The sequence below is a fragment of the Rhizomucor pusillus genome, assembly GCF_041956525.1.
Source record: "Rhizomucor pusillus strain CBS 183.67 unplaced genomic scaffold VTP01scaffold_5, whole genome shotgun sequence".
Taxonomy (NCBI): Eukaryota; Fungi; Mucoromycota; class Mucoromycetes; order Mucorales; family Lichtheimiaceae; genus Rhizomucor; species Rhizomucor pusillus.
Window position 1 is genome coordinate 1,132,616 of NW_027192147.1, and position 16,672 is coordinate 1,149,287.

General features: G+C 45.3%; 7 protein-coding genes across 7 annotated transcripts; 2 read left to right on the top strand and 5 right to left on the bottom strand.

The window, feature by feature from the left end:
- Positions 1 to 521: 521 nt before the first annotated feature.
- On the bottom strand, positions 522 to 2,844 carry VTP01DRAFT_8597 (uncharacterized protein; the record flags this gene model as incomplete). Its single annotated transcript, XM_069387735.1, has 4 exons — positions 522 to 1,373; positions 1,452 to 2,012; positions 2,208 to 2,533; positions 2,592 to 2,844. 4 exons carry the CDS (start codon positions 2,842 to 2,844, stop codon positions 522 to 524), a joined length of 1,992 nt encoding a protein of 663 aa, XP_069241475.1.
- Positions 2,845 to 3,900: 1,056 nt separating this feature from the next.
- Positions 3,901 to 7,518, top strand: VTP01DRAFT_8598 (uncharacterized protein; the record flags this gene model as incomplete). The annotated part of the gene is made up of 15 exons (XM_069387736.1): positions 3,901 to 4,105; positions 4,208 to 4,466; positions 4,525 to 4,701; positions 4,776 to 4,902; positions 4,962 to 5,045; positions 5,102 to 5,196; positions 5,257 to 5,333; positions 5,393 to 5,692; positions 5,750 to 6,159; positions 6,224 to 6,350; positions 6,405 to 6,535; positions 6,588 to 6,866; positions 6,932 to 7,076; positions 7,146 to 7,318; positions 7,381 to 7,518. The coding sequence occupies 15 exons, from the start codon at positions 3,901 to 3,903 to the stop codon at positions 7,516 to 7,518; spliced, it is 2,727 nt and encodes a 908-aa protein (XP_069241476.1).
- A 116-nt stretch (positions 7,519 to 7,634) lies between these two features.
- VTP01DRAFT_8599 (uncharacterized protein) lies at positions 7,635 to 8,120 on the bottom strand (the record flags this gene model as incomplete). Its single annotated transcript, XM_069387737.1, has 1 exon — positions 7,635 to 8,120. The coding sequence occupies one exon, from the start codon at positions 8,118 to 8,120 to the stop codon at positions 7,635 to 7,637; it is 486 nt and encodes a 161-aa protein (XP_069241477.1).
- A 1,883-nt stretch (positions 8,121 to 10,003) lies between these two features.
- VTP01DRAFT_8600 (uncharacterized protein) lies at positions 10,004 to 10,360 on the bottom strand (the record flags this gene model as incomplete). Its single annotated transcript, XM_069387740.1, has 1 exon — positions 10,004 to 10,360. One exon carries the CDS (start codon positions 10,358 to 10,360, stop codon positions 10,004 to 10,006), a length of 357 nt encoding a protein of 118 aa, XP_069241478.1.
- Positions 10,361 to 11,144: 784 nt separating this feature from the next.
- On the top strand, positions 11,145 to 12,085 carry VTP01DRAFT_8601 (uncharacterized protein; the record flags this gene model as incomplete). Its single annotated transcript, XM_069387741.1, has 3 exons — positions 11,145 to 11,186; positions 11,248 to 11,323; positions 11,388 to 12,085. 3 exons carry the CDS (start codon positions 11,145 to 11,147, stop codon positions 12,083 to 12,085), a joined length of 816 nt encoding a protein of 271 aa, XP_069241479.1.
- Positions 12,086 to 12,270: 185 nt separating this feature from the next.
- On the bottom strand, positions 12,271 to 13,920 carry VTP01DRAFT_8602 (uncharacterized protein; the record flags this gene model as incomplete). The annotated part of the gene is made up of 7 exons (XM_069387742.1): positions 12,271 to 12,407; positions 12,484 to 12,670; positions 12,771 to 13,071; positions 13,154 to 13,395; positions 13,475 to 13,561; positions 13,636 to 13,826; positions 13,884 to 13,920. 7 exons carry the CDS (start codon positions 13,918 to 13,920, stop codon positions 12,271 to 12,273), a joined length of 1,182 nt encoding a protein of 393 aa, XP_069241480.1.
- A 461-nt stretch (positions 13,921 to 14,381) lies between these two features.
- On the bottom strand, positions 14,382 to 16,562 carry VTP01DRAFT_8603 (uncharacterized protein; the record flags this gene model as incomplete). The annotated part of the gene is made up of 7 exons (XM_069387743.1): positions 14,382 to 14,848; positions 14,903 to 15,135; positions 15,208 to 15,450; positions 15,516 to 15,775; positions 15,841 to 15,994; positions 16,056 to 16,255; positions 16,320 to 16,562. 7 exons carry the CDS (start codon positions 16,560 to 16,562, stop codon positions 14,382 to 14,384), a joined length of 1,800 nt encoding a protein of 599 aa, XP_069241481.1.
- Between the last annotated feature and the right edge of the window lie 110 nt (positions 16,563 to 16,672).

Sequence of the window (16,672 nt, forward strand, 5' to 3'; positions counted from 1 at the left end):
CTCGGTGTTGTGTGCTGTTTGAAGCGCGTACAAGTAATTTCACATGTCCTCATGCTGGTTGTTGATGTACATATTCTGTCAGGACCTGAGCATTAGAAACCAAGTTTGCCGTCGATGACGAAGTATGCTTATTGTAACTGGCCCTCGAGTATTGCACCGACATTCGGCTGATGCCAGAACGCCACCAACACAAACACAACATTGGCTTTTCGTTTCCGTTTTATCCCGTGTTATAATTTCTTTATTTCCACAAGAATGATATACCTTTTGCATATGATTCGGACGACCAACGGGGAGCATCAGGTCCCTGGTTGGATGGTCAAGTTGTACCACCAAAACAACAGCAACGATCTTGTATCCAAAGATGAATTCTTTTTGCTCTATAAAGAAGAAGCTTAATAATATACATGGCAATGGGATTATGAGAAAAAACATTAAAGGAAAAGGAAAAGGAAAGATAGGAGGGATGTGGAGAGAGAGAGATAGAGCTAGAGAGAAAGTTTTACAGATACACAAAGTTTCTAGAATAGATACATGGATCCAGAGGACGAGGAATCGATATCTTGCAATGAATCTACCTTGAGTGACATAGAAGCAGGATCAACATCCACGAAAGACTCCATCTTGATATTTACAGGCTCGTCTGATAGTTCGCATTGATCGGCAGGTGCGCATAAATATCGCTTGAGCACATCTTCATTTTCGCCAAACAAATTCATGTCCATCACGCTATCTCCAATCAGAAAAGCAGAATCAAAGTCGGTATTGTCGATAACAGGAGCTTGGCGAGGCGAGCTCTGATTTGACGGGTTACTGCTATTGGTCTCTACACTCAATTGGCAGCAGCTCATGTCGTCTTGGAATACTTGGTCGCAGAGCATCAAGTCGCCCTTGAGCATAAAGTTATCGAGGGAATAATCGGTGGTTGTGGATGTAGTAGCAGTCGGCGCTAAAAGAGCGGAGGGAGGAGGTTGTTGTTGTTGGATGTTGCTGCTGCTGCTGCTGTCAAGAAGCATGGGTGCTTCGGCGGTCTCTGCAGGTGGCGAGAAGCAATCGCGAAAGTCAAGAGACGCTGTCGTTCCACTGTACGTCGATTCTTGATCGTCATCGGTATTATCCTTGGCACCGGGTACCTTGACGCAGAGTACGTTTGAGAATTGTTGTTGCTGGGCTGCCAGAGCCTCTGCGGTAAGTTTTGTTGGTTTGCTGGTAGTGTCAGTTGCTGATTGTGGGGGAGGGGCGAAAGGAGCGGGAGGCGTACGCATAGCGTACTTGCGAGGTTTCAAGTGTGGGGCGAATTTAGTACGGTATATATCGAGCACACGTTGCAGCAAGCTCTTTCGATTTGCAAGTTGCCGTGGATTCAACCATGCCTAAATTGGCAAATGTCCGTGATTAGCACGCTTCTACTAGTATGTTTGCTAACAACAATAAGAAAAGAGCTTCCTTACCAACTTCCATCCTAGCTCGTTGCAAGCAGCTTCATCCAACTGTCGCTGAGTTACTGATGGAGTCGATGGTGTGATATTCATGGCTCGCGGAAATACGCAGTTACTCTGACGGAACGGCATATCAATCGCTTCCAAGGGGACAGATTCAATGTTAATGCGTATTCGGCACTTTGTACCCTGAGGCCCATCATCGATAGAGATCGTCTTTGGGACATATTTCGAAGACGAGTCTTGTTGACAAGTGTTGGGCTTTGGTACCTTGGAGGAGAGTGCTTCCAAGTCACTGTTAGTGCTGCACGTGTCATCGAAGATCCCATCGCGGTGTTTGCGTTTCCGAAGAGTTCCGTTGAGCAATTTCTCCTGACGTGCCACACGCCTTGACCGCATACTCGGGTAGCGATTGCGGTACGAGTCCACAGCACGCTGAATGAGGCCGCGCTTGCCGGCGATCTCGCTTGCATTCAGCCAGGCCAGCTTCCAACCTAGCATGTTGCATTCAGTCTCGTATGCCCAACGGTTGCCACGGTAAGTCTCCCGAGGAAGGTTGGCACGTGGATACACCTAGAAAAATTGTCCCCATAGTTTGGTGTCAGTAATCCTTGTTCTCAACAAATGCAAATATAGGATGTGAGGGCTGGGTGGGTGGGTGGAGGATGAGGGGAAATCATAGTAGTAAACGCACTCCCTGGTTTTCACATAGATTCACGGCACTGAAAGGGTGGTGGCGAATGTGAAAATGTGATGATCGCTACTCACGCAGTTATCGCGTTTGAACTTGTCGTCAAGCTGGTTGATATCAACCTTGTCGAGATCGGTTCGAATGCAGTATCGTTTCAATATACGATGATGTGAATATACAAAGCTGACCCACTCAACACCGTCTCGAACTTCAGTGACGGGTTCGTTGGATGCAGGTTTAGCTGGTGGAGGTGCTGTGGCTGAAGACGATTCGGCAGGTTTGCTATTAGCATCCGTCATTGCATCCGCCAGCGCCTTTGCCACTTGGGTGGCTGCCCATGACCAATCTTCTTGTGCAGGTGGCGACGGTAGATCAGAAGGAGGCGTCGTAGGAGGCGAAAGTACTGCATAACAAATTGATATGATTGCATATTTTGAAACGCGGCTGGCGATATCGCTTACCAGGAGTCATCATTTGAGACTTCTTTTCGCGGATTCTCTGGAGGGTCTGCTCAATAAGAGTTATCTGCTCGGGTGTCAGGGTCTCAAGCAAGCTCTGGGCTTTTTCGGTGGGACAAAGTAGATCGTGGAGCTGCAGGTTGGCAGCCTGTGGCGTTATCTCGGTAGCGGGGGTGGATAAAGTGGGGGAGGAGGAGGTGGTGGTGGAGAGAGAAGAAGAGGAGTTAGTTGTATTTGCAACCGAATTTCCTTCCATAAAGGGTGAAGAATAAGTAAAGAATGGAGGAAGGAAGGACTATACAGAGAGGGGTGAATTTAGAGAAGAAACAAAGAAGCAGCGCGTTAAAGAGGTAGTAAAATAGAAATTCGGGATCTGAGTCTTCTTTTGAAGATTACCGACGAAAATTGTCACTGTGCGGAGCTGGGCTGCACAAAACTTAACACAAAGAGGATGCAGAAGGGCGCACACACACATAAACCTTTAAATGCCTACAATAAAGGGAGGTCAGACGTAGATACATGCCCTTTACGGCACCTGCTCCGAACGATCCTTTCCGGATGACTCTACTGCACGGAACCTCAGAATGGTAAATTTGATCCTGTGATTTACGCGACGCCATTCCCAAAAGCGCAGAGAAAGTGGAGGAGATTCCCCTGGGTCAACTTCCTCCGGTGGCTAAACATTTTGCAACCAAATTAATATGAATAACGCTGCCTTATCAAGATTTTGACAAGCGGCCGGTTTACTTTTTGCTAGCTGCCATGTTGCTTGGTTACGCCGCTGTAATTTGACACTAAGAACGATCATATTTGCACTGCTTGGTAACTGCATTTGAAGGTGGAATACATGTCTCCAAACGGATCGTCCGGAAGTTCCTCGGAGACAATTGTGCCAACCAATGGGAACAAGGCTCGCTCTTAACGCTGTTCTTCGATGCGCACAGCAAGCATGTGGGTGGGTCAACTAAAATATGTTGTAAAAATGACCTAACTTAAAGAGACAGCATGACTTGGAAATTAGTAGAATGTATATTGTACTACTATTGATGAATAGTTTCATGTGAACTGTACGATATTATTTGTGCTGGAGAGGGGAACAAGGTTATCGCCAATGTCAATGTAAACCTTGTTTATCAAGGTGGATGAAATAAATTTCTTCTCTTGTCGTGTATGCACTCAAGTCATTACATTTATACTGTAAAGTGTGGTCTTAGTTGCCTTGCTGCACAGGTGAGTGCTGTTTGGCAGTTTCCAAAGTCGGTCCGCCAAAGTCCCCTTTTTGTTCCTGCCAGGCAGCTTGGACAAAACAACAATGTACTGCATTCGGTCGCTAAGGGCAGGATCGCGCGTCCAAGCCAGACTGCTGACGCAGCTTCAGTTACGATTCCTTCAGCAGTTATCGTCGCCTGAGCTGCGATCTCGCTTTGTCGAGTACTTTGAAAAGCATGGCCACACAGCTGTCAAAAGCAGCAGCCTTATACCACACAATGACAAGAGCCTATTGTTCACCAACGCCGGTAATTATAATAATAACCTAGCAATTAGCAGCAACAGCAGCAACAGCAGCAGCGATGCATTGTGAGATATATTCAGACATGTATTTATATTTATTCATTCAGGCATGGTCCCGTTCAAGGAATATTTCATGAAACCCGAGACAGCACCGTACAAGACAGCAACGAGCGTTCAAAAATGCATGCGGGCAGGCGGCAAGCACAACGATCTCGATAACGTTGGCTACACCCCTCGTCACCATACATTTTTTGAAATGCTCGGCAATTTCTCGTTTGGTGGATACAACAAAGAAGAAGCTATAAGGCTGGCCTGGCGATTTCTTTTAGAAGAGCTTGAATTACCTGTTTCACGCCTGCGAGTAACGCAAGTCATCGTCTCTTCCAATATATTCGAGTGCAGCAATCTAAATCGCCGTTTGTAGTGTACTGGACACGGATCAAGAGGGCTACGATCTATGGAAGAAGCTTGGATTGCCCGACAGCAAGATTGTAAAATGTGGTCCCAAAGATAACTTTTGGTCAATGGGCGACGGAGAAGGTCCCTGTGGACCATGCACTGAAATATTCTGGGATACTATGGATAATACCTTGGACGAACGGTAAAAAAGGGCGAGCCGTTGCAGTTGCAAAGACAAAATTGTGCTGATGTGCAGAGTGGGATTTTTACACACAGCTGGCTTGAGATCTGGAATCTCGTATTCATGGAAAACTATCGCACTGCAGACGGCAAATTGACTAGTCTACCTACCCCGTGCATAGATACTGGAATGGGTCTGGAACGGATGGCAGCCGTGCTACAGGTATTCAGATTTGCGTTACCCCTCGCCATGAAACGTTGTAATTAATTGGCTGTTTGCAGGGTAAACCCAATAATTTTCAGATCGACCAATTCCAGCATTTACTGCGAGGCTTGCGGGATATTTTGGAGAAGAGGGGCATCGCTGTGAGTGTCGTAATTACCAAAAACCAAGTCTAATTATACTTAATGCAAGCAAATAGGTCTCTTCATCTTCAGATTACAGTGCACACGAAAAAATCATTGCTGATCACTTCAGAGCCATGTGTTTCCTTATCGGTGACGGCGTCGTGCCAAGGTAAATGCGAATATGGTCTCAAGAGAGTTATTTTCGGTTAATTTAATTGCTTCTCGAAAGCAATGTCGGCCGAGGCTATGTGCTTCGTCGTATTATCCGGCGAGCATTGCGCTCAGCTCAGCAGTTAGGAATCAATGGTGAGTGATATACAAACATGGAAAAGTGTATCCATTGCAAAGCTAATTTTCTGTTTGAGATCCATTTTTGACTGAGCTATACCCGCACCTACTGGAAGGATTCAAAGGTGATACATACCCTGAGCTGTCAACCCGTGCATCTTCCATATGCAATGTCGTAAAGAACGAGGAAACGACGTTCCTTGCAACCTTAAGTCGCGGATTATCGTTGCTAGACAACGTGTTTGCCCAACCAGAGCATCAACGAAGCAAAATCATTCCACCAGAAATAGCGTTTCAGCTTTACGATACCTTTGGATTCCCGTTTGATTTGACGCTCATTATTGCTCAGGAGAAAGGATGGACAGTCGACTTGGAAGGTATGGCAAAAATGGAATATCTGTCTGTCTAGAACACCGGCTGAACAAGTGCATAAGCTGTGGAGGCCTTGAAGGAACGCCAAAAAGCGTTGGGAAGAGAATCTTGGAAAAAGGATGATCCTTCAAGCAAAGCCTGGCTTGCAGAGTGGCGCAACCAGAATATTTTGCCACAGTTCACTGGATATGACCAATCCTTGTTGCGGCAACAGGAAGCAAAGATTGTTGCTCTGGAAACATCAAAGAAAGGCAAAAAGACCAGTGTAACAGTCGCTATCGATCCCTGTCCATTCTACGGTCTCGGTGGTGGCCAAGTGCCGGACACCGGCACCATCACTTTGGGCAACGGCCATGAGTGGAACGTTACCGATGTTTTCCAACCGTATGAAGGTGGGTTAGCGCTCAGAGTGACACCGAAAGACTCCAAGGATATCGAGCGGCGCATTCAAGAGGATAAGGATTATTTAAAGGCAAGAAAGGAAATGATATCACTTTACCTATATGAAACCTCGCTGACGCGATGATATGCATTAGATTGGCGAACTTGTCAGAACCAACGTTGACGTGCAGAGGCGTCAGGGTGCCGAAATCCACCACACTGCAACGCATCTTTTGAATGCGGGTCTAAGAGCTATTCTGGATGCAAATATAGTGCAGGCTGGTAAGTAATTCAACACTTGACAGATGGATGCTAGTTGCTCAACGCGTATTGCAGGTTCGACGGTTGAGCCCGACAGATTACGATTCGATTTTACATATGGCAAACAACTGACTAGCCAACAGCTGAAGGACATTGAAGAGTGGGTCAACAAGGCAGCACAACGTGATTTAGCTACCAGTGTAAAGGTACAGCAAAAAGCTTATGCTCTAAAAGTTTCGGTTCTAATTCAGAGAACAGCACATGAAACTATCTGATGCCATTGAATCTGGAGCTGTGGCTGCGTTTTCTGAAAAGTATGGCGATATTGTTCGAGTTATTGAAGTTCCTGGTGTCAGCACGGAGCTGTGTGGAGGAACGCACGTGGACAATATCGGCAAGTTGTATCCTTTCAAGATCCTTAATGAGACATCCGTGGCAGCCGGCACAAGACGTATCGAAGCAGTTGCAGGCCGTGCTTGCGTGGATTGGTATAGAAAGTTTTACGAACCTGTACCAGAACTTTTGAAAATGCTCAGGGTAAGGGGAGACAAAAGCTAGCGTTGTCGAGTGATCGAAGAAGAATTAACTTGTTTTTCTTCCAGGCAAACAATACCAAGGACGCGGTCAAAAAGTTGGATAAAACTATGCAAGAGAACCGCGATCTGCAGAAACGCTTGGATGCACTCATGGAAAAGTTGGCAACTGGCGGCGAAGTCTCGTCGCACCCGCTTGAAACCAATTACAAAGGTAGATCGATTGATGATGATGGGATATTTTATATATGAGATGCTAATCGGCTTATTGCTATTATCGTAGATATTCCTGTCCGCGTTCATCTGATAGATTCTGAACTTGACGTATCGTTTGCGCAAAAAAGAGCAAATGTGTTGCGAGAAACGCAGTCAGGAGTCGCTCATATCTTGCTATGCAAAAATAACATTGTCGTTGCACTTGATAAATCCACCATAAAGCAAGACACAGCCAACAACGTAAGCACTACTTTGGTGGGATTCTGACAATGCAGAAAAGAAAAACTCACAGCAAACTGTAGATATTGCGACATGTATTGAAACAGGTCAAGGGCAGCGGCGGTGGCCACGCCGATTACGCGCAGGGACGCTTGGCGAACCCTGTATCCAGCATGCGCGACGTAGAGTCGCTCATAATACCTGCACTCCAGCAGAACTAGAATAACAAAAAAAGTACACACTCACATTGTATATAGCTTGCGATTTTCTAATAATGTACAACATCATGCAAAATTCTATCTTTGCGGTAGCGGTAACCGGATTAATGAATTGGATCCTAATTCTTCTTCCGCGTTGCATAGGCCTCGAGACGGGGCATGAGAGTGACTAGCTCAGGGACAACATCCTCGGGCTTCATTTCAGAGATAAGTTCCAATACTTGAGCTGATAGGACGGATAATTGCCGCGAGGGTACAATGGAAGTCTCAGCTGATGATGCAGCGCCCTGATCTTGGCGGTATAGATGATGTAGCCGCTCGCAGGTATCATCTTCTGATATGGAGCTTACAGTGCTGTATGTTTCTTCCGACGCAGCCAATGGATCGCTTTGATCTGCAGGTCCAGAATTTGTAGTATTGGTCGACCACGAGAAGCAGAAGCTGCTGGAGTTTGATGGTGTTTGCAATTGTTCTGTGGTCGTGGTTACTGAGTTTATCTTTAATGATGATGATGATGCGCGCAGTGAGGATGTCTTGGTGATAAAAAGCCGTCTGAATTGCTTGGTAGCATTCGCTATAGACGCAAAGCGATCGGGAAGTACCATGAATAATGCTGGTGGAAATAAGCCAGGGAAATAGTCTTACAATCGACACGGTTTTATAATCCATGCTCTTTGTCCGTTCTGATTACGCGGTTCATTGTTCAAGAAGCATGAGTCATACACCATATCGCGTAGCTTGAACTACAAGAGTAACAGTACGCATACTTTATCGTTACAGAGAGCAGCAGATTGGCTTTTGAGAAAATTTTGAGGATTATGTACTACATAGCAAAGAACTCAGGCGACTGCTACCTTGTCCATTCCATGCAGGGCTGTGGTTCTTTTTGTTAGCATCCCGTAAAATGGATAACTTTTGTATCAGTGGCATAATCATTTATGCGAGAATTTATGCAGTATGTGGTCTTTGTTTACAATTGCTAGTCCATGTACATATGAAGATAGCTTACGAGTCTTTATTTGATCAAACCATCGCTTGCCCCTGCGTGCTTTGGCAATGATGTTGATATTTGCTTTGAGTTTAAGTGTGCATCATGTCCAGAACTTCTTTTCCACAGTCTTTGCTACCATAGGTACCAAGTCCCATACTTCAATACATAATTACTGCCGTTTATTTGTTATGTATGTATTTGATGGATCATATCGGCTCGGTAATAATTATCCGCCTTGTCATTCTAGATAGCACAAAGACGTTGCTTGCTTCAAGTAATTATCCATTACACACAATCAGCAAGTTACAATCATCTGATTGTTTTCGTGTCAAAGAGAACGGGAGGAGCCATCTACATAGGTCGTAGAGTTCGTACTAGATTTGCATATACAGTAGCAACCTTGAGTTTACAGCACTGCTGCTAAAGTAAAAATCAGGCATGTACCGTGACCAGACGTCGGATCTTTTTCCGGATTGGTCCCCATTGCTTGAATGCCCAATCTTGGCTCTGTCCGAGACGCAAGCAGCAGGTTATGTAGTCATTTGATGGTGGTAATAAATGCCAAACAGGCTGCATCTCCCCCAGACGAAAACTATGTTTGTATTCGGCCGAAAAAAATAATTCAGGGACATATTTTGCTAAACGGCGTTTGTCCGCCGCTGCGCTTTGAAATGTTGCCATACTACATGACAGAATGAATAAAATTTATACAGATCGAGGATTTATCTCATCGTGCGTCACTTGTTAGCTGCTATTGCTGCAATTTAGCTTTTGGTTACGTTATAATCGCGAGCCGACGACCTTTTACAGAAAGCTTACTGTCGTCCCAATGAAGCATATGTACACCATTAATTTGGTGCAAAGGTGAAGCATGACAAAAGTGATGTGATCTCTAAGCGCATGGGAACCGCCAGTGACAGGGAACATAAAAGGGCGGAAAGAGACTGGAGACGTGCATCCTCAACAAGTTGCTACGGAACATGCATGCATTTGCGTGCATTTATCTGAATTCAGTAAATTTCATACGCTGTGGTTTTCTGCAATCACAAAGTCACTGGGGACATCAAAAGATCTGCAGACCTCTTGAATCATAGACAGCTTCACTGTCTGATCTCCCAAAGATGACGATCTATGTTAGTTATGTAAATAAACATTTATTGGAACAAACGCCAACCTAGTGAGGATGGTATAGCAATTTAAGAATAGTAATTTAGGAGTGTGGTGGAGGAGCATCTAGCAGCTAACGACAGAGAGAGGCGGTCCCTTGGAATTGCCAAGACTTTGGGATGATTTTTTTACATGCAAGCTCTATGCACGATGCTCCGCTTTAGCAAACGAATGATGATTGCATTGTATAGAGAGAGAGAGAAAGAAGGGGGGGGGATCCAGGGGGGCATGGGGTGCCTTGTCTGAGAGAGAGAGAGATTGAGAGAGATTTTATGTCCGTAATAGTAAAATTAACCGTAAAGGGAATGCCAGCATCCCTAAGAAATGCACCTATCGCATGGCCCGCAGAGCAATGTGCGTCGCAATAGATTGAAGACTTCGTTGCCGGTTCAGGTTTGTATTCTTCACAAGTATCTGATCGTTCACGTCGTCTTCATCGATAAATAGTTGGCCTAGCATAGGTCTCGCGTGTTCTTCCGGAGCGGGCGTCCGGTCGTACTCTGCAGAGCTGTGTGTGTAATAGATAGAGTCGATTGCCTGGAAACGCACTGATTTGGAGGATTTGCTAGATGTGCTGCTGCTGCCGCCGTTGCTCTTTGTCGACGACGTGGATTTCCGTCGCGATACAATGTTGGTTTTCAGCTGCAATGACAAACGGCGCCACTGTCTAACGAATATCAAGGTCATTTTTTTTTTTTGCAGGTGTAGTGATGGTAGAATTGGGGAAAAAGTGAATATTTGCAAAGGAATAAATAAAAAATTAGGAACAGCCAGTTTTAAATGCTGCAGAGGCAACAAAATGCCGCCCTGCTAGCTCCTCCACCCGAGTACCGTGCCGAGCATATTGGGCTCCTTCGCTCACATGCTTCGGGGAGTCCTTTTTTTCTTTCCCTCTTGTCTTGCAAGGTAAAAAAATTCTAGCTGATATCCGTACCCCCTTTTCATTACCACCAGTACCTTGCGTAATCCATCCTTGACATTCCACAGATTATGAGAGGACGACGCGTTTTCCCTTTCCTATCTGCAGGGACACTTACACGCACCTATCTTGCCTGTCTCTTCTCGCAAAGAGGAGGAGAGCAACCAGTTCCTGACGGTGCACAGGCAGGAAGAGCCATTTTACATCAGCTGCATAAAGAATCGATGTAAAATGTGATGAAAATGAAGTAATGATATATGTTATTTGTAGCCATTACATAGCAGCAGATCCACCTAATATCATCATCACCGCCATACTCCCATTCTCTTTGGTTCGTCTGTGCATTACCGCAAAGATACTGGCAATGTAGGCTACCACCATGCAGGCTCTGCAAGAACCCTTTTTTCAGCGTTGAGTCCCAACAACTACAGGGGCAACGACGATGTGGTTATACTCCGTATGCACTGTCGTCTGCTCTAATCCGCGGAATTGGGATCGGCTTCCTAAAAAAGTTGCAGCAGCAGCAAAAAAAGGGACCTCTTTACTGCCAACATGTCTGATGAAGAAGAAGGATTCGCCGGCGATCTATTTGGTGTAGGGGCATAAGAACACTCTGTAAAGTCACGTCATTGTTGTTAAAGTATAATGCTGTCAGGCCGAAGAAGCATCGCCACCACCGCCTGAACCGACTTTTGAGATCTATGAACGTGATCCCCGTTTCCTGGATGAGCGTGAGTAGCGGATCTATTCTATCAAACCCCTTGAAGAATAATTAAGAAAACGTTTACCGGATAGAAAGCGGCAACATCAAACAGTTAAACATTCGACTTGTCGGCTCGCATCCCTTGTGGGCACATCATTTATGGAACGCCTCCAAAGTATTCGCCTCCTTCTTCGATGAGAACAAAGATATCGTACGGAATCGCACAGTCTTGGAACTTGGTGCTGGTGGAGCGCTTCCGAGTCTCATTGCAGCTGCCAACGGAGCTGCCAAAGTCGTCATCACAGACTACCCTGACGCTGAACTGATCGACAATATCCGCTACAATGTAGCGACAAACAACCTAATGGACGACGAGCGCGTCAACGTGCAAGGATATATCTGGGGCACATCGACGGATAAACTTGAACAGCAACTACCTGAAGGACAATCGACATTTGATGTTATCATCCTGAGCGATCTTGTCTTCAACCATTCGCAACACCATGCCATGCTGTCCACATGCCGGAAACTTCTCACACCAAACACCGGCAGAGCATATGTATTTTACACGCATCATCGTCCCCATCTCGCACACAAAGATCTCGAATTTTTCAACATTGCACGGCGCCCTTACTCCAAAGACATCGACCCGGATGATCGCGAAGCTATGGGATATGGTTTTGAGGTAGATCACTTTATTCAAAAGAAAATGCATGTCATGTTTGAAGAAGATCCAGGAGATGTAGAGACGCGCGCTACCGTTCACGGCTGGCAATTGTGGATACTATAGCAAATCCCCATATATACATTGCATTCTTCTTGCATCGATCAAACACCCATGTAGATAGGAAAAGACAAAAAATAAGCAATCCGTTTTGACAATTTCCAAAAAATTTGGGAATTTGGGTTCCTGTTCCTTTATTGAATACTACTAATACTACTGTTGGTGGCGGCGACGGCGACGGCGATGGATTATTAACGAGGCGCTTTACTCTTTAGTTCAGCTTCTGACATGGGCTGGAAGTTGTGAATATCAATGCCCTGTGCGAGCAGACCAGCTTCTGCGTGTGGTGGGACAAGTTTACTGTTCAGTTCTGGCTTTATTGACAATTCTAAATAAAAGGAGGCGTATATATACGTCAATACAGTTCTCCGTGTGGGCCAAAGCGTTTGCATGCAACAACTTACCATGTTTTGAAAAGTCAAACAGAGGTGGTAAAGGTTTTCCATTCGGCAGGCGGCAGTCGGGATTCCGAAGTTCATCAAAATATGGGTGTGCAAGCGCATCAATGGCTGATAATCGCTTTTCTGGGACATACTGGAGAAGTTGACCGAGAAACTCGATGGCCTCGGGAGGCGTTCGTGACTTGAATATCTGCAGCAGGAAATTTTGTCAGTAAGCTGCTCATGTGCATCTGCCTCCTCCTCTTTTCCTCCCCCAACTCTCTCCATACAAAGGGACCGTTTTTCCTTACCTTGGAAAAGGGGTGTGGTTTAATTTGTGGGAATCGATGTTCAGTGTAATTCGGGTTCATTGCTAGGAGCTGTTCCTTTGTAGGTGTGCCAAGCACTTTGATGATCTCCACAAGCTGATCAATACCACTCTCTCCGGGGAACATTGGCTGGCAAAGCATCAACTCTGCCATGACGCATCCAGATGACCAAATATCAATGTTGACCGTGTAATTGGTCGCTCCAAAAATCAGTTCCGGTGCCCGATAGTATCTTGAACAGATGTAGGAAACATTGGGTTCCCCAGGAACAAGAACTTTAGCACTACGGTAGACAAGAACAATCAGCGGAAAAGAAACGTACGCTCGCCTTTTATCTCTCTGAAATTACACCATTCGCCACTTACCTGCCAAAATCGCATAGCTTTAATATACCGGTTACTGGATCAAGTAACAAATTCTGCGGTTTGATATCGCGGTGACAGATTCCAATCGAATGGATGTAGGCGAGAGAACGTAAGAGCTGATATGTGTATAATTTGACGAGTAACGAGGGTATCGACTGCTTTGCTTTCGCGTAATGCCGTGATGCTCGGTAGACGGTTTCCGGAATATACTCTAGGACCAAATTCAAATACACTTCATCTTTCTATGGTCGCATAGGTAGGTTGGTATGAGTCCATATCGGTGTATATATATCTCCTTGGTATTTCTTTTTTAATTTCTACCTTGACATCGCCGTGGCTGTAAAAGTACGCTTTGAGCGAGACAATGTTTGGATGCGATACGCTTCTCATGATTTGCAACTCTCGATTCTGGGACACATTGTCATGTGATCAGTGGGGATGGGTGCGCGCAGGCAGGTAGGCAGGCTACGTTGCAACTGTACCTTAAATCGCCTATCTTGCAGAACCTTCTTTATTGCAACTTCGTCTCCCGTACGAAGCAATTTTGCCTGATATACAACGCCAAAGGAGCCGTTACCGGCAACTTTGTAATTGGAGTAATGAAGCTGGATATCCTGGCCGGTTTTCCCGTCTTTCGCTGCAACTTTGATGACCTTTAGCGGATCGGCGTCGCCTAAGGGATGCATTTTCAGCATAGGCTGTGATGAACGTTGCTTGTCCAGAAACTTGCCGACAATCTTTAACCCACTCATTGGACCGTGCGCCATTTATTCGGGTTTGTCTGCAGTCTAACGTGAGCTAGGGTGACAAAGTCAAGAGAGAAGAGGGCGGCGGCGATAGTAGCGCAGTTTTGCACTCCCGCAGATGTCCTCCCGCTTGTGCTGGACTGGGCTGGATGTCCGCTGCTGCCTGAGATTTCCCTGATCTCACCACCGTTCCCATGACTGAGATGCACCCTTTCTCTTCGTGCTTTTGAAACAATGGATGAACTTCATCATTTATCCCAAGTATAATTCATCTTCACAGAATTCATCATTCCTCAAACAATATATATAGAACGGCATACCTCAATTATTATTATTGCCTCCTATTTACAGAGCTTGCAAATAAAGTGTGATTAGTATGAGCAATGGGAACAAAAACTATTAACTAACATCAATATACAAAAAGGCACAGTTAAATCAATTACTATACAGGGTATAGGCATTATGTACATGTTATTAATCTGTTATCTTGGCTGCCGATATCTTAGCCTTGGATACTGCTCATTATCCACAGTATTATCCAAGGCTGTACGCGATGCAATTGCACTGTTAATATTAGACTGAGGTACGTTTGTTGCGGTACTGACACATTTGCTGCTGTTGTCCGCGGTGCTCTGGGGCGACGGTGGCGGTGAATTGATATCGGCAAAGTTTGCCTGTTTGTCTCCTGATTCAGTGAGCACTGGCCGAGAAACACTGCATATGCAAGAATTGGAGAGATCTTTGCTATCACTATCAGTTGCCGTGCACACGCTGCTGGAAGTCACTGTTGAACTGCATCGTCTCAAAGATGATTCTGCTGTTGCTGCTGCCGGCAGTTGTCCCGTTATAAAAGGATGCATTTTCGCTTCCTGGGGCGTAATCCGTCTCAGAGGGTCGATCTGTAGCACCTTCTTTAGAAAATCCACCAAGAGCAAGCGTTTCTGCACCTCTGTAAGGTATAATTTAGCCGCTGCGTATATCGCTGATTTCCCACAGTAACTACCTTTGTCTTTCTCTGCCTCTTTCATTTTCTTTTGAGGCATCGGATATTTCAAAATTAAGTCGGTGAGATTCGTCGCTTCAAAGTACTTTTTGCTTGCTTTCTCTTTCCGGTTCTGCTCTGCCGAGTATTGACGTCGACTCTTGAGAGTATAGTGTATTCGGCAATTATCTTCTACTCTGTTGAAGAACCGCTTGCCGTTGCGCCCATGCTCAACCATGTAAAGTGGTGGTGGTCTGTAAATTGGAAAAGCGGTTCAGCATACCGTGATGCAAATAGATAATTGTCAAATGGTATCAGGATCTTACCCGAGTAGATCGATGATACGTGAAAGTTGATTGTACTCGGAACTTCCAGGGAAAAGCGGTAGCCCAAGAAAGAGCTCAGCTACGATGCAGCCAAACGACCACATATCGATCGATGTTGTGTACTTCATACCAAGAAGGACTTCAGGAGAACGATAGAACCGAGATTGGATATAGGTGTAAATTTTTTGCGATTGAAAGCATGCTGAACCGAAATCAACTACTTTTATAGTAGGGGAGTCCAAACTTTTACATCTGTCCTAGTGAGTGACCGCAGACCGTAAGGCGTATGACGGGTATTAGCATCTTACCTTTTTAACAGAATATTTTCTGGCTTTAAATCGCAGTGAATGACAGATGCCTCCTTCAGAATGACAAGTGCATCCAAAACTTGGGCCGAGATCATTCGAACCAGATGTGTCGAAAGCCCGCGAAACTTGTTCTGCTTTATAAGCTCATAGAGGTTGACAGATAGCAGCTCAAATACCAGACATAGATGGTTTTTGTACATGAATGTATCTTGCAACCGTAAAATATGGTGCTTGTCTCCAGGATCGCAGTAGTTATTCAGCTTCAATGGTGCGCAGCAAAAGTCAGTAGCTCAATCTCGACTACTTGGCAGCAAAGATGACTTACATGCTTCAGTATATTGACCTCCACCATGCTCTGTTTGAGATACGCTGGCTTGTTCTTTATCACCTTGATGCCTACTAATTCGCCGGTTGAAATGTTGCGGCATTTTACGACTTGGCCAAATGTTCCCGATCCAAGCATATCAAGAACTTGGTATCTAGCATGCATAATTCTCGTAAGCCCCAATTCATTGACAAGATATGCTCAATGTAGTTTACTTTTGATCACGATCTAGTTCACCCAGGATGCAATTGACGTAAAGAATCAAATCGCTGTTATCGTTATCAAAACCATCGTTCTTCTTTGGTGTACTAGGCTTTGTCAGCATGCGCCTCGGATTACGGGTAGCATCGTAGCGAAAGTTGGGGTTACGAATAACAAACACGCTTTGCAGCTCGACTGTCAATCGATGAAGAGGCTAAGACTCGCCCACATCAGTTATCAAGTCTCTAATATCCTTGTCGCCGTGAATCACAGAATACCTTATTTTTGTTGCGATTGCAAACAATATTTCGCGGTTTCTCCCATCTCCTAAAGGCACTTTGACGCATTGTGTCTCCGTTAATAGTGTCATTCAAGAGTCTGGAAGTAATGGGACTCGATCTTGGAACAGAAGCTGGTTTGTCGTGCGAAAGCTTGATGCAATGTCCACCTTGACACCAAGTACGCCGCCGACTAATGTGAGCCGCTGCAGTAGTCGGTGATTTGTCATTGTAGTTATTCATTGCTGGTTGTTACGGGTGGTAGTCTCGACAAGCAGGGTTCAACCGACTTTAGCAACTGACAGCTGCGTCGGCATGAAATTTGTTTCTGTTTGTTTCACTCAGCAGATCAG